Source organism: Babylonia areolata, chromosome 32 (assembly GCF_041734735.1).
Source record: "Babylonia areolata isolate BAREFJ2019XMU chromosome 32, ASM4173473v1, whole genome shotgun sequence".
NCBI classification, from domain to species: domain Eukaryota; kingdom Metazoa; phylum Mollusca; class Gastropoda; order Neogastropoda; family Buccinidae; genus Babylonia; species Babylonia areolata.
Genome location: NC_134907.1, coordinates 22,831,750 through 22,854,716, shown reverse-complemented (window position 1 = coordinate 22,854,716; position 22,967 = coordinate 22,831,750). Strand labels below are relative to the sequence as shown.

Below are 22,967 nucleotides of genomic sequence, written 5' to 3'. Positions count from 1 at the left end.
TGATTGGTTGTTGATTGGCTGTTTGACACCTACCTCCGTCTGTCATACTGCTGCCCCTCTCCTCCATCTCCTGCTTGGTCTTCTCCAGTTCCTCTGTCACCTGGACAACAAGACATTGTGCTGTGATGTTCCCCTGTCACCTGGACAACAAGACATCATGCTGTGATGTTCCTCTGTCACCTGGACAACAAGACATCATGCTGTGATGTTCCTCTGCCACCTGGACAACAAGACATTGTGCTGTGATGTTCCTCTGTCACCTGGACAACAAGACATCATGCTGTGATGTTCCTCTGTCACCTGGACAACAAGACATTGTGCTGTGATGTTCCCCTGTCACCTGGACAACAAGACATCATGCTGTGATGTTCCCCTTTCACCTGGACAACAAGACATTGTGCTGTGATGTTCCTCTGTCACCTGGACAACAAGACATCATGCTGTGATGTTCCTCTGTCACCTGGACAACAAGACATTGTGCTGTGATGTTCCCCTTTCACCTGGACAACAAGACATTGTGCTGTGATGTTCCTCTGTCACCTGGACAACAAGACATTGTGCTGTGATGTTCCCCTGTCACCTGGACAACAAGACATTGTGCTGTGATGTTCTTCTGTCACCTGGACAACAAGACATCGTGCTGTGATGCTCCCCTGTCACCTGGACAACAAGACATTGTGCTGTGATGTTCCTCTGTCACCTGGACAACAAGACATTGTGCTGTGATGTTCTTCTATCACCTGGACAACAAGACATTGTGCTGTGATGTTCTTCTGTCACCTGGACAACAAGACATCATGCTGTGATGTTCCTCTGTCACCTGGACCTGTGATGTTCCTCTGTCACCTGGACAACAAGATATTGTGCTGTGATGTTCTTCTGTCACCTGGACAACAAGACATTGTGCTGTGATGTTCCTCTGTCACCTGGACCTGTGATGTTCCTCTGCCACCTGGACAACAAGACATTGTGCTGTGATGTTCCTCTGTCACCTGGACCTGTGATGTTCCTCTGTCACCTGGACCTGTGATGTTCCTCTGTCACCTGGACAACAAGACACTGTGCTGTGATGTTCCTCTGTCACCTGGACCTGTGATGTTCCTCTGTCATCTGGACAACAAGACATTGTGCTGTGATGTTCCTCTGTCACCTGGACAACAAGACATTGTGCTGTGATGTTCCTCTGTCACCTGGACAACAAGACATCGTGCTGTGATGTTCCCCTGTCACCTGGACAACAAGACATCATGCTGTGATGTTCCTCTGTCACCTGGACAACAAGACATCGTACTGTGAAGTTCTTCTGTCACCTGGACAACAAGACATCGTGCTGTGATGTTCCTCTGTCACCTGGACAACAAGACATCGTGCTGTGATGTTCCTCTGTCACCTGGACAACAAGACATCATGCTGTGATGTTCCTCTGTAACCTGGACAACAAGACATCATGCTGTGATGTTCCTCTGTCACCTGGACAACTAGACATCATGCTGTGATGTTCCTCTGTCACCTGGACAACAAGACATTGTGCTGTGATGTTCCTCTGTCACCTGGACAACTAGACATCGTGCTGTGATGTTCCTCTGTCACCTGGACAACTAGACATCGTGCTGTGATGTTCCTCTGTCACCTGGACAACAAGACATCGTGCTGTGATGTTCCTCTGTCACCTGGACAACAAGACATTGTGCTGTGATGTTCCTCTGTCACCTGGACAACAAGACATCATGCTGTGATGTTCCTCTGTAACCTGGACAACAAGACATCATGCTGTGATGTTCCTCTGTCACCTGGACAACAAGACATCATGCTGTGATGTTCCTCTGTCACCTGGACAACAAGACATTGTGCTGTGATGTGCTGTGCTGTGCTGTGTGGTCTTGTTGTGTTGTGTTGTGTTGTGTTGTGTTGTGTTGTGTTGTGTTGCACAATACTGTACTGTATTTCATTGTATTGTGCTGCATTGTACTGTGCTGTATTGTACACTAATGGCTGTAATGTACTTTTTCCAGAACAGGAACTGTCACATGTTGTTTTACTTAATTACACCTCCTGGAGGGATTATCCCTATATTCCCACACAAAACAACACAGCACAATACAGTACAACACAGTACAATCCAACACAACACTATACAACCAACCACAACACAACACAATCCAGCACAACACAGTACAATCCAGCACAACACAACACAACACAACACAGTACAATCCAACACAACGCTATACAACCAACCGCAACACAATGCAATCCAGCACAACACAACACAGTAAAATCCAGCATGACACAACACAGTACAATCCAGCACAACACAGTACAATTCAACACAACACTATACAACCAAACACAACACAATACAATCCAGCACGACACAACACAGTACAATCCAGCACAATACAACACAACACAACACAACACAGTACAATCCAACACAACACTATACAACCAAACGCAACACAATACAATACAGCAAAACACAACACAGTACAATCCAGCACGACACAACACAGTACAATCCAGCACAATACAACACAACACAACACAACACAGTACAATCCAACACAACACTATACAACCAAACGCAACACAATACAATACAGCAAAACACAACACAGTACAATCCAGCACAACACAACACAGTACAATCCAGCACAACAAAATCCAACACAACACTATACAATCCAACCAAAGAATTCTATACAAACCCAACACAAGACAATACAACACAGAACAGCACAATAAAAAAAACAACGCCCAACCCAACACAATACAATACAATGCAACACAACAAAATATGATATGGCAGAACCAAACCCAATACAAAACAGTATGACCCAACACTACACAATACAGTATGACCCAACACAACACAATACAGTATAACCCAACACTACACAATACAGTATGACCCAACACAATACAGTATGACCCAACACAATACAGTATGACCCAACACAATACAGTATGACCCAACACAACACAATACAGTATGACCCAACACAACACAATACAGTATGACCCAACACAATACAGTATGACCCAACACAATACAGTATGACCCAACACAACACAATACAGGATGACCCAACACAATACAGTATGACCCAACACAATACAGTATGACCCAACACAACACAATACAGTATGACCCAACACAACACAATACAGTATGACCCAACACAATACAGTATGACCCAACACAACACAATACAGTATGACCCAACACAATACAATACAGAATGGACCCAACCCAATACATACAGTATGACCCATACACAATAAGTATGATCCAAACTACACAATACAGTATGGACCCAACACAACACATACAGTATGCTCCAACACAATACAATACAGTATGATCCACAACTACAATACAGTATGACCCAACACTACACAATACAGTATGACCCAACACATAATACAGTATGACCCAACAACAATACAGTATGAACCCAACACAATACAATACAGTATGACCCAACACAATACAGTATGGGACCCAACACTACACTATACAGTATGACCCAATAAAATACAAATACAGTATACCCAACACTATCACAATACCAGTATGACCCAACAACAACACAATACAGTATGACCCAACACAACACAATACAGTATGACCCAACAACAACACAATACAGGATGAATCCAACACAATACAGTATGACCCAAGGCACATACAATACAGTATGACCCAACACAATACAGTATGATCCAACATCAATACAGTATGACCCAACACAACACAATACAGTTATGACCCAACACAACACAATACAGTATGACCCAACCAACACAATACAGTATGGACCCAACACAACACAATACAGTATGACCCAACACAATACAGTATGACCCAACACAATACAATACAGTATGACCCAACACAATACAGTATGACCCAACACAACACAATACAGTATGACCCAACACAACACAGTATGACCCAACACAATACAATACAGTATGACCCAATACAATACAGTATGACCCAACACAACACAATACAGTATGACCCAACACAATACAGGATGACCCAACACAATACAGTATGACCCAACACAACACAATACAGTATGACCCAACACAATACAATACAGTATGACCCAACACAATACAGTATGACCCAACACAACACAATACAGTATGACCCAACACAATACAGTATGACCCAACACAACACAATACAGTATGACCCAACACAATACAGTATGACCCAACACAACACAATACAGTATGACCCAACACAATACAGTATGACCCAACACAATACAGTATGACCCAACACAACACAATACAGTATGACCCAACACAATACAATACAGTATGACCCAACACAACACAATACAGTATGACCCAACACAACACAATACAGTATGACCCAACACAATACAGTATGACCCAACACAACACAATACAGTATGACCCAACACAATACAATACAGTATGACCCAACACAATACAATACAGTATGACCCAACACAATACAATACAGTATGACCCAACACAATACAGTATGATCCAACACTACACAATACAGTATGACCCAACACAACACAATACAGTATGACCCAACACAATACAATACAGTATGACCCAACACAATACAGTATGACCCAACACAATACAGTATGACCCAACACAATACAATACAGTATGACCCAACACAACACAATACAGTATGACCCAACACAATACAGTATGACCCAACACAACACAATACAGTATGACCCAACACAATACAGTATGACCCAACACAACACAATACAGTATGACCCAACACAACACAATACAGTATGACCCAACACAATACAATACAGTATGACCCAACACAATACAGTATGACCCAACACAACACAATACAGTATGACCCAACACAATACAATACAGTATGACCCAACACAATACAGTATGACCCAACACAACACAATACAGTATGACCCAACACAATACAGTATGACCCAACACAATACAGTATGACCCAACACAATACAGTATGACCCAACACAACACAACACAGTATGACCCAACACAATACAATACAGTATGACCCAACACAATACAGTATGACCCAACACAATACAGTATGACCCAACACAATACAATACAGTATGACCCAACACAACACAATACAGTATGACCCAACACAATACAGTATGACCCAACACAACACAATACAGTATGACCCAACACAACACAATACAGTATGACCCAACACAATACAGTATGACCCAACACAATACAGTATGACCCAACACAACACAATACAGGATGACCCAACACAATACAGTATGACCCAACACAATACAATACAGTATGACCCAACACAATACAATACAGTATGACCCAACACAATACAATACAGTATGACCCAACACAACACAATACAGTATGACCCAACACAATACAATACAGTATGACCCAACACAATACAATACAGTATGACCCAACACAATACAGTATGACCCAACACAATACAATACAGTATGACCCAACACAATACAGTATGACCCAACACAACACAATACAGTATGACCCAACACAATACAATACAGTATGACCCAACACAACACAATACAGTATGACCCAACACAATACAGTATGACCCAACACAATACAGTATGACCCAACACAACACAATACAGTATGACCCAACACAATACAATACAGTATGACCCAACACAATACAATACAGTATGACCCAACACAATACAATACAGTATGACCCAACACAATACAGTATGACCCAACACAATACAATACAGTATGACCCAACACAATACAATACAGTATGACCCAACACAACACAATACAGGATGACCCAACACAATACAGTATGACCCAACACAACACAATACAGTATGACCCAACACAATACAATACAGTATGACCCAACACAATACAATACAGTATGACCCAACACAACACAATACAGTATGACCCAACACAACACAATACAGTATGACCCAACACAATACAGTATGACCGAACACAACACAATACAGTATGATCCAACACAACACAATACAGTATGACCCAACACAACACAATACAGTATGACCCAATACAATACAATACAGTATGACCCAACACAATACAATACAGTATGACCAAACACTACACAATACAGTATGACCCAACACAATACAGTATGACCCAACACAATACAGTATGACCCAACACAATATAAATGACCCAACACAATACAGTATGACCCACACAATACAGTATGACCCAACACAACAAAACATGATATGGTAGAACCAAACCCAATACAATGCAGTATGACCCAACACCACCCAACCCTGACCTGTTCACAACACAACAGAACACAACACACCACCTATCTCAACCCCACCAGTTCTGACCTGTTCACAACACAACAGAACACAACACACCACCTATCTCAACCACACCAGTTCTGACCTGTTCACAACACAACAGAACACAACACACCACCTATCTCAACCCCACCAGTTCTGACCCACATTAACCCTCCCCAACCAATTCTGCCCATCTCACATCGGCCAGTGTGCGTGACCTCTCAGTGACCCCTCCGCTGGCTTGCCGGTACTTCTCCTTGCTCTCAGCCAGTTGGTCCTGGGCCTTCCGGAAGTCTCCCAACAGGTGCTCTAGCTGGGGACCACAATGATGATAATGATGATGATGATGATGATGATAATGATGATGACGATAATGATGATGATGATGATGATGATGAAAGTGATAATATTAATAACAATAATTATGATAATAATGATGATGATGATGATGATGATGATGATAACAATAAGAAGAAGAAGAATGATTTTTTTTTTAAAAGATAATAATTATGATACGAAGAAGATAAAAAAATAATAATGATGACAATAATAATGATGATGAAGAAGATGATGATAATGATGATGATGATAATTATGTCTTAATATCATCATCATCATCATCATCATCATCATATTAATAACAATAACAATAATAGAAAGAAAAAATAATAATCACCATCATCATCATGATCATCATCATCATAATCATATTAATCGTAAAGACGAAAATGGGTTCCACCTTCCTCCCCACACCCAGCAAGAGCAGCACTACAGGGAAAACCCAGCCTGGACACCACAGCACCACAGGAAAACCCGGCCTGGACACCACACCACAGGAAAACCCAGCCTGGACACCACAGGAAAACCCAGCCTGGACACCACACCACAGGAAAACCCAGCCTGGACACCACAGGAAAACCCAGCCTGGACACCACACCACAGGAAAACCCAGCCTGGACACCACACCACAGGAAAACCCAGCCTGGACACCACAACACAGGAAAACCCAGCCTGGACACCACACCACAGGAAAACCCAGCCTGGACACCACAGGAAAACCCAGCCTGGACACCACAACACAGGAAAACCCAGCCTGGACACCACAACACCACAGGAAAACCCGGCCTGGACACCACAACACCACAGGAAAACCCGGCCTGGACACCACAGGAAAACCCGGCCTGGACACCACAGGAAAACCCAGCCTGGACACCACAACACCACAGGAAAACCCGGCCTGGACACCACAACACCACAGGAAAACCCGGCCTGGACACCACAGGAAAACCCAGCCTGGACACCACAACACCACAGGAAAACCCAGCCTGGACACCACAACACCACAGGAAAACCCGGCCTGGACACCACAGGAAAACCCAGCCTGGACACCACAACACAGAGCAACACTGCAGGGAAAACCTGGTCTGTACACCACAACACAGAGCAGCACTGCAGGGAAAACCTGGTCTGTACACCACAACACAGAGCAGCACTGTAGGGAAAACCTGGTCTGTACACCACAACACAGAGCAGCACTGCAGGGAAAACCTGGTCTGTACACCACAACACAGAGCAGCACTGTAGGGAAAACCCGGTCTGTACACCACAACACAGAGCAGCACTGTAGGGAAAACCCGGTCTGTACACCACAACACAGAGCAGCACTGCAGGGAAAACCTGGTCTGTACACCACAACACAGAGCAGCACTGTACGGAAAACCTGGTCTGTACACCACAACACAGAGCAGCACTGTAGGGAAAACCTGGTCTGTACACCACAACACAGAGCAGCACTGTACGGAAAACCTGGTCTGTACACCACAACACAGAGCAGCACTGCAGGGAAAACCTGGTCTGTACACCACAACACAGAGCAGCACTGTAGGGAAAACCTGGTCTGTACACCACAACACAGAGCAGCACTGTACGGAAAACCTGGTCTGTACACCACAACACAGAGCAGCACTGCAGGGAAAACCTGGTCTGTACACCACAACACAGAGCAGCACTGTACGGAAAACCTGGTCTGTACACCACAACACAGAGCAGCACTGTACGGAAAACCTGGTCTGTACACCACAACACAGAGCAGCACTGTAGGGAAAACCTGGTCTGTACACCACAACACAGAGCAGCACTGTACGGAAAACCTGGTCTGTACACCACAACACAGAGCAGCACTGCAGGGAAAACCTGGTCTGTACACCACAACACAGAGCAGCACTGTAGGGAAAACCTGGTCTGTACACCACAACACAGAGCAGCACTGTACGGAAAACCTGGTCTGTACACCACAACACAGAGCAGCACTGCAGGGAAAACCTGGTCTGTACACCACAACACAGAGCAGCACTGTACGGAAAACCTGGTCTGTACACCACAACACAGAGCAGCACTGTACGGAAAACCTGGTCTGTACACCACAACACAGAGCAGCACTGTAGGGAAAACCTGGTCTGTACACCACAACACAGAGCAGCACTGTAGGGAAAACCTGGTCTGTACACCACAACACAGAGCAGCACTGTAGGGAAAACCTGGTCTGTACACCACAACACAGAGCAGCACTGTAGGGAAAACCTGGTCTGTACACCACAACACAGAGCAGCACTGTAGGGAAAACCTGGTCTGTACACCACAACACAGAGCAGCACTGTAGGGAAAACCTGGTCTGTACACCACAACACAGAGCAGCACTGCAGGGAAAACCTGGTCTGTACACCACAACACAGAGCAGCACTGCAGGGAAAACCTGGTCTGTACACCACAACACAGAGCAGCACTGCAGGGAAAACCTGGTCTGTACACCACAACACAGAGCAGCACTGCAGGGAAAACCCGGTCTGTACACCACAACACAGAGCAGCACTGTAGGGAAAACCTGGTCTGTACACCACAACACAGAGCAGCACTGCAGGGAAAACCTGGTCTGTACACCACAACACCACAGAGAGCAGGAGACCCACCCACCTGGTGGTTCAGGTACTTTTCTCGGGACGCGATCTTCTCCAGGGTGTGAGCGATGTCGTTGTGCAGCTTGTCCAGGTGGCTCTGTGTCTCTGTCAGGGATGACTCAATACCGCCACGGTGCTGGTGCATCTGCTCCAGGTGCACCCGCCAGTCCTGTGCAGGGGTGGGGGGTGGGGGGTGGAGAACGGAAATAGGTCATACATGTAAAATACTTGTAATATGCATGTCAATACACGCACATACCCAGACACACATACACAAACACACATGAACAATCACACATACACACACACACACACACACACACTCACACACTCCTCACTACAGATATACATACATACCCACACTCCTCAAACCCGACCCACTCATACCCACCCCTACTTACATATAAACTCAACCCAGCACATATCCACACACACTCAAACACGCACACACTCACACACACACATACACTCACACACACATACACACTCACACACACACACACACTCACACATACACACTTACACACAAACACATACAACCCTCCCACCTCAAGTTCAGATGTAAGTACGCCCACTCCCCACCCCAACCCCCCTACCTCCCACCCATTCCCCCCAACACACACACACCCACAACCTGCACACACACGACGCCGCCATCACTGACCTTGTTGTCGGTGCGTATGGTGACCTTGAGCTGAGGGGTCACACGTTCCACCTCCAGCCTCCAGTCAGCCGCGTCTGTTGTGGACTCCATGATCTCCTCTTTCTTCACCACGTCCACCTGCAGGACAGTTATTATCATTATTGACTCACTTGTACAAAGTGAGTCTATGTTTTAACCCGGTGTTCGGCTGTCTGTGTGAGTGTGTGTGTGTGTGTGTGTCCATGGTAAACTTTAACATTGACATTTTCTCTGCAAATACTTTGTCAGCTGACACCAAATTTGGCATCTTGTTTAAAACAATATCGCACCTCTGGGATGGGCACAAAAAAATAAAAAAAGAAGCCTAATTATATACAAACTGCATTTACTGTTATATTTATTTTTTGTATTCTCTAAACTTGGCACTTTGACCTCTTATTTTGACACAACAACAAGAGGAGTCATTATTATCATTTTTTGTTCAAACAGGAACTTCTTTTGCTAAGCATGGAAGTTTTATTTATTTTGCAAACATTTTGGTGCAGATAGTAAAAAAGGGAACTTACTCTGTAATTAATGCTAGGGGACTTAATTTATCACAAGTGAGTCTTGAAGGCATTGCCTCTCTTGTTTTCATTATCATTGTGGACTCCATGACCTCTTTCTTCACCACGTCCACCTGCAGGGCAGTTGTTGTTATCATTATTTTCATTATCATTGTGGACTCCATGACCTCTTTCTTCACCACATCCACCTGCAGGGCAGTTGTTGTTATCATTATTTTCATTATCATTGTGGACTCCATGACCTCTTTCTTCACCACATCCACCTGCAGGGCAGTTGTTGTTATCATTATTTTCATTATCATTGTGGACTCCATGACCTCTTTCTTCACCACATCCACCTGCAGGGCAGTTGTTGTTATCATTATTTTCATTATCATTGTGGACTCCATTGTCTGTTTCTTCACCACATCCACCTGCAGGACAGTTATTATCATTATTTTCATTATCATTATCACTGTTATTATCATCATTAATATCATTGTTATTATTATCATTAGTAGTAGTAGTAGTAGTAATAGTATATTTTTCATTATCAACATTATGATTAATATTATTATCAATAGTAGTAGTATTAGTAGTAACAGCTGTAGTAGTGTCATTTTATTCGTTATTATCATCATTATCATTATTATTTCTATTCTTACTAGTATTACTATTAGTATTAGTATATTATAACCATCATTTTGCTGTTGTTATTACTATCATTTTCATCATCATCATCTTTTTTTCTTCTTTTTTTTCTTTTTTTTTATTGTTGTTGTTGTTGTTGTACTTGTTGTTATCATCATTATTGTTACTATCATCATCATCATCATCATTATTATTATTGTCATTGTTGTTGTCGTTGTTGTTTTATTATCATTCATCATCATCATCATCATCATCATCATCATCATTGTTGTTATTATTATCATTACTATCATCATTACTACTACTACTACATTATTATCATTATCATTATTATTAATATCTTTTTTTTTCATCATTAAAAAACCAGTGCATTTGGACAACCACCACCTCAAAACACAGATAAACATCCATCCTGTGAACTGCCCACGCCAGGTGTGACCATGTATGGTGGGACTCAGAGCAAGCAGCATATGAGCAATGCCACTGAAACGATGCACTGCCACTGAAACGATGCACTGTAAATGATGCACTGCCACTGAAACAATGCACTGAAACGATGCACTGCTACTGAAACGATGCACTGAAACAATGCACTGCCACTGAAACAATGCAGATGATGGGGCAGCAAAAAGGAAAAAAAAAAACAAAAACAAAAACGACCAGCGTCTACAGAGGCGTGGTGTTCCACACCCTCTTTACAGCACTCGGTCTTGAGTCACCCACTGCAGTCACGTCCACCTCCTGAGGAGATTCCACCAATGCTGCTTCTACACCATCTTGAAGTTCCCTTGGAGTGACTACACAAGAAAGCCAAATTACCAGCAACACACACACACACACACACACACACACACAAAACAAAACAAAACATAAACACAGGTACACACACACACACTGACCTTGTTCAAATTCAGATTTTTCATGCCCTCCAAGTCCATCAGTGGTTCATCTTCTTCATCTTCTTCATCGTCATCTCCCTGAGTACATCATCAGACATGACCTTAACATACATACACACACACACATACACACACACACCACATACACACATACACACACACACACCACATACACACATGCACACACACACGCACACAAACAGGTACACACACACAAATACACACACACCACATATGTACACAAACACAAAGAAAGACCCACAAATAAACACATTCATACACGGAGACACCTGTAAACACACACACACATGTTCATGCATGCACACACATGCACACACACACAAACACACACACTTATACACACTTATGCACATACACATCCACATTCAAACACACCCATACATGCACGCAATGCATACACACACATGCATTGCATCTCATCTTCATACACACACACACACACACACACACACACACACACACACACTCACAGACAACATCAGCCATCATCATCAGTGTCACTGTCATAAACCATCATCCCATAAACCATCATCACCATCATTACAGAAACGGTGCCTGGTGGGTAAAGGGTGGAGATTTTTCTGATCTCCCAGGTCAACATATGAGCAAACCTGCTTGTGCCTGAAACCCTGTCGTGTGTACAGGCAGGCAGAAGAACAAATACCCACATTAAAGATCCTGAACCCCTGTCGTGTGCACAGGCAGGCAGAAGAACAAACACCCACATTAAAGATCCTGTAATCCATGTCAATGTTCGGTGGGTTATGGAAACAAAAACATAACCAGCATGCAGACCCCTGAAAAAGGAGTATGGCTGCCTACACGGCAGAGCAAATAAACAAAACGGTCATACACGTAAAATGTTACATGTCTGTCTGAGTGTGAATGTGTGCTTGCCTGAAATCCTATTTGAATGACACAGGAAATGAATGATGAGCGCCCACTGTCAGCCTTCAGTCAGCACCACCCAGGTAGGCAAGACAGCCTGTTGTGCAAATGACCCCCAACCCAGGATAGGTGCTATAAAAGTATTCACATCATACCATCATATCATATCATACTATTGTACTTATTAAGTACATGCACGGGCTCTACGACGTGGATAGGCCAAGGTTAGACCCAGCCACCAGCCACAACACCCGGGGCCACAGTCTCAGGATAAAGAAAAAACACTGCAGGTTGAATGTCCGCAGCAGCTCCTTTTCACAAAGAGTCGTGAACTCATGGAATAACCTGCCGGACAGTGTTGTGACCACCCCTACCCTAAACTGCTTCAAATCCAGGCAGGACGCGCACTGGCAACAGTTGCCTAGTGTGTACGAACCAACCTGCCTGCAGTAACTCAGCTACAGTGCTGCTTGCCGCGCATGCCACAAACCAGTGCTGTAGCCACCAAGGAGAGGCGAACTAGCCTGAAGAAGGCTTCAACGCCCAAAGGTTCAAGGTTCAAGGTATTGTTGTTACACAACACATGGAACAAAATCTGCTCACCCCCATGATCATGGTCTTCTCTATCTCGTTCAGATTTAGCTCTGAGTCGTCTTCCACAACATTGTCATCTTCGGCTTCCTCTTCCGGGTACTGGGGTCTGCCCATATGAGCCACGTTAAATCATTACAATAATAAGATAATAATAATACCAGCCGCCGTGGCGAAGTGGTTAGCGTCGCGGACTGACGGCTGGGAGGAAGCGGGTTCGAATCCCAGCGGAGGTGGGTTTTTCAGCCCGTGGCCAGCTCCTACCCAGAGTTGAGTGTGCTGTGGGCTTAAATGGGGAGACTGGGACCACACAGTTGAGTGTCATCCACTTCAAGGATGCGTCTTTGGGTGTGTTGCTCTAATTACCTGACCAACACTGCAAGTGTCTGTATCTCTCGGGCCTGGTTAACGCCTGGATATCATTATGACAGGAAGCGTAGAGTACAGCCTTGTCACGCAGTCCCAAACCAAAATGGACCTCTATAGCAACATCGTCATCAGATAATAATAATAATCATAAAAATAATAATAATGGAGGTCAGCAGTGAGGGTCACAAGCATACAGAAACATTGTGATAACAAGTGTACACTGGAGTTTAATTCTGACATCACCATCACCATCACCATCATTATCACTGACAAGGACAACATGAAAAACAATAGCAACAGCAGTAATAATAGTAATGATAATGGTGCTAAGCCTAAAACAGCTCTCACTGCCATAACAAATAGATCATTTTAAAAATAGGTAATAAATAAACAAGAGAGGCATGGCCTTCAAGACTCACTTGTGATACACTTTTTTTTTTTTTAAATCCAAGCTTTTTATGTATTGAGTATAATTTCAAAATGTAATGTTTAAGATGAGAAAGATCAGTTCAAAGCAAATTAAGTCCCCTAGCATTAATTACAGAGTAATTTCCCTTTTTTACTATCAGCACCAAAAACGTTTGCAAAATAAATAAAACTTCCATGCTTAGCAAAAGAAGTTCCTGTTTGAACAAAAAAATGATAATAATGACTGCTCTTGTTGTTGGGTCAGAATATCAGATCAAAGTGCCAAGTTTTGAGAATACAAAAAATATAAATATAACAGTAAATGCAGTTTGCATATAATTAGGCTTCATTTTTTGTGTGTGTGTGTGCCCATCCCAGAGGTGCAATATTGTTTTAAACAAGATGACTGGAAAGAACTGAATTTTTCCTATTTTTATGCCTAATTTGGTGTCAACTGACAAAGTATTTGCAGAGAAAATGTCAATGTTAAAGTTTACCACGGACACAAAGACACACAGACAGACACACACACACACACACACACACACACACACACACACACACACACACACACAGAGACAACCGAACACCGGGTTAAAACATAGACTTACTTTGTTTACACAAGTGAGTCAACAAAAGCTACACATGGGACCTCCGTTTATCATCTCATCTAAATAACAAGACACTCAGTTTGATTTTTTCAGTCGAACTTAACTCACTCGGTACGGCCAGTCCTCTCTTCTCCTCGACACGGGCCCCTCGGATGTCCAGTGGGTGTCTCAATGACCCAACCTTTAGCTTCCGTCATCAGAATTGTGGTATTCTTTGTCAACATTCACCTCTTCAGTACAAGAGCCTTCCGCTTGCAATATTTTGATGGTGGTAATTGGGGTGAAACGCTGTTAACGACGTCTCTTTCGCCGTTCATATGGAGAGAGTTAAGAGAAAGGGTGAGACTCAGAATGGACCCCAGACCTTCACAGATACACTGCACTGACAGATAAGTATCTCAACCATTCTGCCACCCTCCTCCTGGACGGAATGCCTCTCTCATGCGCACAAATACTTTTTTTTTTTCTAACTCACGTTTTCCATTTGAACCCTGTGGCGATGAGCGTTTCATCAGCCAGGCGATCCAAGACATATATGCAGTGCTCCCCCCATCCCTGCTTCAGCTTGGAGGGTGGAAAATCTATTGTGTGACCCTGACAGTCATACACACACACACACACATGCACATACACATGCACATACACACACACACAAAAAAACAACAACAAACAAACACATACATACACACACAAATGCGCACACACACACACACACACACACACAATGTACACACACATACACACACACACAAATACATACATGCAAACAAAAACACACACACAAATGCACACACACATGTGCACATACACACAGATACACACACACACACACACACACACACACACACACACACACATACAGAATCACAAACACAAACACACACACACACACAGAAATATGCACACACACACACACACACACACACACACACACACACACACACACACACACACACACACACACACAGCACTGAATTATCTGCAGTAACAACATACAGGCAGCAATACTGGCACATGATTATACTGCCCGAAAAAAAATGAAAACTGAAAATGAAAATTTATGAAATGATGTTTCACACAGCATCAAAACTAAAGTGTGAAGAAACAGACACAAACCACTAACACAACCAAAGTGACAACAACAGTGCAGGGTCTTCTCTGTTGTGTGACCTCATCCTCATCTAGCACCAGTAGTTCTTGGTGAACTGAAAAATAACCCATGGCAACATAAGTGTTGTCATCTGACAAAATCATGTAGAAGAAATCCCCTCTGAAAAGGAAATTTTCTATCTAAATTTACGTTTAAATAACATACTAACCGTGACCCAACTAGTGCAGACTCCAGCAGGGGTCTGACATTCCTGTCCTGTGCAAACTACTAAACTACTATCCGCCTATGTGGAGAAAACGAAACTACAGCCGATAACCTCCTGGAAGTAGGTAACCTCCCCTTTGTCCTGCTGGCTAGCGCCCTCTTTTTCCGGCAGCCATAATGACTCCTGTACCTGTGCTCTTCATACAGCTAATTTTTTTCGTATTTTCTGCCTGTCTGTCGATTCTCTGGTGTTCTTGTTTGTTGTCAAATTATGTCTCCAACCAGGTCACATAATTATGTAGCTCGATTGGGGAATCGTGCTAAAATTAAGGCGCGATCACAATCGATTCGCTGACACTCTGGGCCCTCTACTCATGGCCCTCTCAACAACGCCAACCCGCTGCCTCCTCCACTTCCTCCGCTCCCTCCGGTCGACTCCAGACCTCCACCTCCTCCTACACCTCCTCTGGTGACTTCTAGAGGTTTGTTGCCACACACTCAGGTCAGTGTTGCCTTTAATGTCATTTTTATCAATCCGTGAACGCACTCGACACGATCCGCGTTTTCTCGGCCCGGCCAGTCGGAAATGTAATTTTATACAAAAAAATTTATCCATACACTCAAGGCCTGACTAAGCGTGTTATGTTATGCTGCCAGTCAGTCATCTGCATAGAAGATGTGGAGTAGTGTGTATGGATCAGTCCCAACGCAGTGATGCCTCCTCTAAAAAACTGAAACTGGAAGTGGATGGTTCTACTTATTATATTGTATTGTACTGTAGTATTGTATTGTATTGTATTGTATTGTATTGTATTGTATTGAACTGTAACACTATTTTTGTCACAACAGATTTCTCTGTGTGGAATTGGGCTGAGCTTCCCAGAGAGAGCATGTCACAACACTGAGAGCACCACCTTTTTTTTCTGCCTGCAATTTTATTTTTCTTATCAAAGTTGGTTTCTCTACAGAATTTTGCCAGGGCAAAGCTTTTGTTGCTATTTATTCTTTTACGTGTGCTAAATGCATGCTACACACTGGACCTTGGTTTATCATCTCATCTTAATGACTAGCGCCCAGTCCACTACTCAAGGTCTACTTTAGGGGGACAAAATACTGGCAACTGTGGGATTTGTACCAGTTTGCTCAGATTCTTACACTTCCTAGGCGGACATGTCATCACAAGGACAGCACTACACTATGGGACTTTAAGTGAATGAGAACTGGTGTCATCACTAGGACAGCACTACACTCTAGGACTTTAAGTGAATGAGAACTGGTGTCATCACTAGGACAGCACTACACTGTGGGACTTTAAGTGAATGAGAACTGGTGTCATCACAAGGACAGCACTACACTATGGGACTTTAAGTGAATGAGAACTGGTGTCATCACTAGGACAGCACTACACTCTGGGACTTTAAGTGAATGAGAACTGGTGTCATCATTAGGACAGCACTACACTGTGGGACTTTAAGTGAATGAGAACTGGTGTCATCACTAGGACAGCACTACACTCTGGGACTTTAAGTGAATGAGAACTGGTGTCATCATTAGGACAGCACTACACTGTGGGACTTTAAGTGAATGAGAACTGGTGTCATCATTAGGACAGCACTACACTGTGGGACTTTAAGTGAATGAGAACTGGTGTCATCATTAGGACAGCACTACACTCTGGGACTTTAAGTGAATGAGAACTGGTGTCATCACTAGGACAGCACTACACTGTGGGACTTTAAGTGAATGAGAACTGGTGTCATCACTAGGACAGTGCTACACTCTAGGACTTTAAGTGAATGAGAACTGGTGTCATCACTAGGACAGCACTACACTCTAGGACTTTAAGTGAATGAGAACTGGTGTCATCACTAGGACAGCACTACACTGTGGGACTTTAAGTGAACTAGAACTGGTGTCATCACAAGGACAGCACTACACTCTGGGACTTTAAGTGAATGAGAACTGGTGTCATCACTAGGACAGTGCTACACTCTAGGACTTTAAGTGAATGAGAACTGGTGTCATCACTAGGACAGCACTACACTCTAGGACTTTAAGTGAATGAGAACTGGTGTCATCACTAGGACAGCACCACACTCTAGGACTTTAAGTGAATGAGAACTGGTGTCATCACTAGGACAGCACTACACTGTGGGACTTTAAGTGAATGAGAACTGGTGTCATCACTAGGACAGCACCACACTCTAGGACTTTAAGTGAATGAGAACTGGTGTCATCACTAGGACAGCACTACACTCTAGGACTTTAAGTGAATGAGAACTGGTGTCATCACTAGGACAGCACTACACTCTAGGACTTTAAGTGAATGAGAACTGGTGTCATCACTAGGACAGCACCACACTCTAGGACTTTAAGTGAATGAGAACTGGTGTCATCACTAGGACAGCACTACACTCTAGGACTTTAAGTGAATGAGAACTGGTGTCATCACTAGGACAGCACTACACTGTGGGACTTTAAGTGAATGAGAACTGGTGTCATCACTAGGACAGCACTACACTCTGGGACTTTAAGTGAATGAGAACTGGTGTCATCACTAGGACAGCACTACACTGTGGGACTTTAAGTGAATGAGAGCTGGGTGTAGTTGTGTGTGCTCTCTTGACAAAATAAACAAAACAAAACAAAACAAAAAACAATATCAATAATAAAATATTTAATATCTAATGATGTGAGAGTTCTTTTCTTTTCAAATTACGATGTTTGCAATTTCTCAAGACGACTGAAGAAAGTAGCTTGACACTGAATTTGTTTTAACTACATGACTGACAATGACATGTCTACTTTCAATCAACAAGTCACAGCATGACTGACAATGACATGTCTACTTTCAATGAACAAGTCACAGCATGACTGACAATGACATGTCTACTTTTAATCAACAAGTCACAGCATGACTGACAATGACATGTCTACTTTCAATCAACAAGTCACAGCATGACTGACAATGACATGTCTACTTTCAATCAACAAGTCACAGCATGACTGACAATGACATGTCTACTTTCAATCAACAAGTCACAGCATGACTGACAATGACATGTCTACTTTCAATCAACAAGTCACAGCATGACTGACAATGACATGTCTACTTTCAATCAACAAGTCACAGCATGACTGACAATGACATGTCTACTTTCAATCAACAAGTCACAGCATGACTGACAATGACATGTCTACTTTCAATCAACAAGTCACAGCATGACTGACAATGACATGTTTACTTTCAATCAACAAGTCACAGCATGACTGACAATGACATGTCTACTTTCAATCAACAAGTCACAGCATGACTGACAATGACATGTCTACTTTCAATCAACAAGTCACAGCATGACTGACAATGACATGTTTACTTTCAATGAACAAGTCACAGAAGATGTAAGAAGTGACTGTGGCGTATGTTTCAATGCATGCCTATCTGTGTGCATGAGCATGTGCATGTTTGCTCACAGTGTGAGTGTGGGAAGGTGGGTACATGCCAGCACATGTATGTGCAAGTGTGCATGTGAGTGAGCGTGTGTGGTTGAAATGTGTCATATGCAGTGTGTACTCACATATTTTCTCACTTCATCCAGAATGCTTGAAATCGTTGCGTTGGGGTCATCATACTGAAAAGGACATTGAACGGACAGTAAATGCTTAAGAATGCAAACACACACACACACACACACACACACACACACACACACACACTAAAATCATGAAATGAAATAATCAATCCACATATATAACATACACACATTGATAACAAATCCCTTTCTAAACACGGAATTCTCTTCCTTTCCCTTACCCTCCTTTTTCCTCCCACCTCTAAAGCCCCCCCTCCCCTCCCCCACCCCCCTGAGTTTTGTCTTTTTTTTCCACCCACTCCACTTCCCTTCCCCCACCCCCCTTCCTTCCCATCCTTCCCCCACCCCCCTTCACCCCCTTCCTTCCCATCCTGGATCTTCTTCCCCCACCCCCTTCCTTCCCATCCTGGATCTTCTTCCCCCACCCCCTTCCTTCCCATCCTGGATCTTCTTCCCCCACCCCCTTCCTTCCCATCCTGGATCTTCTTCCCCCACCCCCCTTCCTTCCCATCCTTCCCCCACCCCCTTCCTTCCCATCCTGGATCTTCTCACACCCCCCTTCCTTCCCATCCTGGATCTTCTCCCACCCCCCTTCCTTCCCATCCTGGATCTTCTCCCACCCCCTTCCTTCCCATCCTGGATCTTCTCCCACCCCCCTTCCTTCCCATCCTGGATCTTCTCCCACCCCCTTCCTTCCCATCCTGGATCTTCTTCCCCCACCCCCCTTCCTTCCCATCCTGGATCTTCTTCCCCCACCCCCCTTCCTTCCCATCCTGGATCTTCTCCCACCCCCTTCCTTCCCATCCTGGATCTTCTTCCCCCACCCCCTTCCTTCCCATCCTGGATCTTCTTCCCCCACCCCCCTTCCTTCCCATCCTTCCCCCATCCCCTTCCTTCCCATCCTGGATCTTCTCCCACACCCCTTCCTTCCCATCCTGGATCTTCTCACACCCCCCTTCCTTCCCATCCTTCCCCCACCCCCCTTCCTTCCCATCCTTCCCCCACCCCCTTCCTTCCCATCCTGGATCTTCTTCCCCCACCCCCTTCCTTCCCATCCTGGATCTTCTTCCCCCACCCCCTTCCTTCCCATCCTGGATCTTCTCCCACCCCCCTTCCTTCCCATCCTGGATCTTCTTCCCCCACCCCCTTCCTTCCCATCCTGGATCTTCTCCCCACCCCCTTCCTTCCCATCCTGGATCTTCTTCCCCCACCCCCTTCCTTCCCATCCTGGATCTTCCCCCACCCCCTTCCTTCCCATCCTGGATCTTCTTCCCCCACCCCCTTCCTTCCCATCCTGGATCTTCTCCCACCCCCCTTCCTTCCCATCCTGGATCTTCTTCCCCCACCCCCTTCCTTCCCATCCTGGATCTTCTCCCACCCCCCTTCCTTCCCATCCTGGATCTTCTCCCACCCCCTTCCTTCCCATCCTGGATCTTCTCCCACCCCCCTTCCTTCCCATCCTTCTCCCACCTCCTCTGAATCTCTACTCACTTCTTTCATCCTCGCCTCCTTTGAATGATTACTACTTATAATCTTCTTAATCTTTTCTTTTACCTCCACTGGCATTGCCAACTAACACCTATGGTCTTATTTTACAACCCACTGTTTGTATAAACTTTCTCCATTTGATTTTCATTGTGCTTTCCTGGATTCAATTTTAATTTATCAGTGTGCGCAAATTTTGAACAAAAAATATGGATACTTTAATCATCACACTGGAAGGTAGCATAAGAAAGGAGGATGTTTTATATCTAGTCTCCCCAAATGACTCCCTATGTTTCTGATCAGACTGGAAACTTTCAGTTCATAACTTCTTACATTGGTTTTTTGGGGGCTGTCTGTGGGGATAATCAGGGGAGCAAACTGGCAGTACTGAGTTAACATTGTACTGTATTACTCTTTTTGTCACAACAGATTTCTTTGGGATTTGAACCAGAGTGCTCATATTCTCTCGCTTCCTAGGCGGATGTGTAACCTCTAGCCCAATATCGACACTCTACTGTCTACATGTAGATTTACTTCTCCGTGTTGAGCCAAAAGGATTTACCTCTTGTGGCTGATCAAAATTTTTTGCCAGCGGAGCGACGCAACCATTCAATGGGATTCAAACTAGTGCACTCAGATTCTCTTGCTTGCTAGGTGGATGCGTCACATCTAGGCCGACACTCCACGTGTAAATTTACCTCTTCCTGTTGAACAAAAATGATTTACCTCCTGTGGCTGATCAAAGTTTTTGCCAGCGGTGCGAAGTAACCAGGCAGCGATGGACGTGAACATGTAGAACTGCTCTCCTGGGTTGGTCTGGACAGCAAAGTAATGCCTGCAAAACACTGTCCTTAAAACTTCCATGCTTCAAGACAGCTACATCTGTATACACACACAAAGTAATGCCTGCAAAATACTGTCCTTATCACTACCATGCTTCAAGACAGCTATATCTGTATACACACACAAAGTAATGTGTTTGAAATCATTCATGATATGATATATATATATATATATATATATATATATATATATATATATATATCTAGCACCTATCCTCAGTCGGAGACCAAGCTCCAAGCGCTTAACAAACACTCGGTCATTTGCACAACAGGCTGCCTGCCAACTGGGTAGAGCCAACTGACGGGTGCCATCTGCTTGATTAAACACAACACACACACACACACACACACGCACACACACACACACACACATTCTCATTCATTTAATCATTCTTTCAGTCATTCATCCATTCACCCATCTCTCTCTGATAACACAATGCATGTGGTGGTGTGTGTCCTTCGAGATCGATGATGACCATCGTTGTCATCCAGTTGGGGGATGGGGGAGGGTGGTGGTGGTGGGGGGATGCTCATGAATCTATCTGTGAATGCGCAGATGGCTGAATAGTCCAATCTGCACACAAAATGTTCGCTGACAGTTGGGGCAGACAAAGACAGGCATATCATTGTTAGGGAGCTTGTTTGCCTGTGACTTTCTGGCCTGCCTCTTCTGAACGGCTGCAGCAGTCCTGTTGGCCTCGCACAACTTGGCGCCTCTGTGCATAGCAGCGCGCCATTTGTCATGGTCCACTGCAGATTCCTCCCAGAAGTCAGGGTTGATATCAAACGCTTTCAGAGAGACTTTCAGAGTATCTCT

At 44.1% G+C, this 22,967-nt stretch overlaps 1 protein-coding gene across 1 annotated transcript in view; it reads right to left on the bottom strand.

The window, feature by feature from the left end:
• Nucleotides 1-22,967, bottom strand: part of LOC143276648 (intraflagellar transport protein 57 homolog) — a 38,178-nt gene that overhangs the window by 11,815 nt on the left and 3,396 nt on the right. Inside the window, exons 3-11 of the mRNA XM_076581269.1 lie at nt 22,035-22,143; nt 19,809-19,862; nt 15,391-15,509; nt 13,540-13,636; nt 12,028-12,105; nt 9,954-10,070; nt 9,306-9,458; nt 6,535-6,648; nt 34-100 (exon numbers count right to left, since the gene is read on the bottom strand). Of these exons, the coding sequence (XP_076437384.1) occupies nt 34-100; nt 6,535-6,648; nt 9,306-9,458; nt 9,954-10,070; nt 12,028-12,105; nt 13,540-13,636; nt 15,391-15,509; nt 19,809-19,862; nt 22,035-22,143 (908 nt within the window). The remainder of the gene's footprint in view (nt 1-33; nt 101-6,534; nt 6,649-9,305; nt 9,459-9,953; nt 10,071-12,027; nt 12,106-13,539; nt 13,637-15,390; nt 15,510-19,808; nt 19,863-22,034; nt 22,144-22,967) is intronic.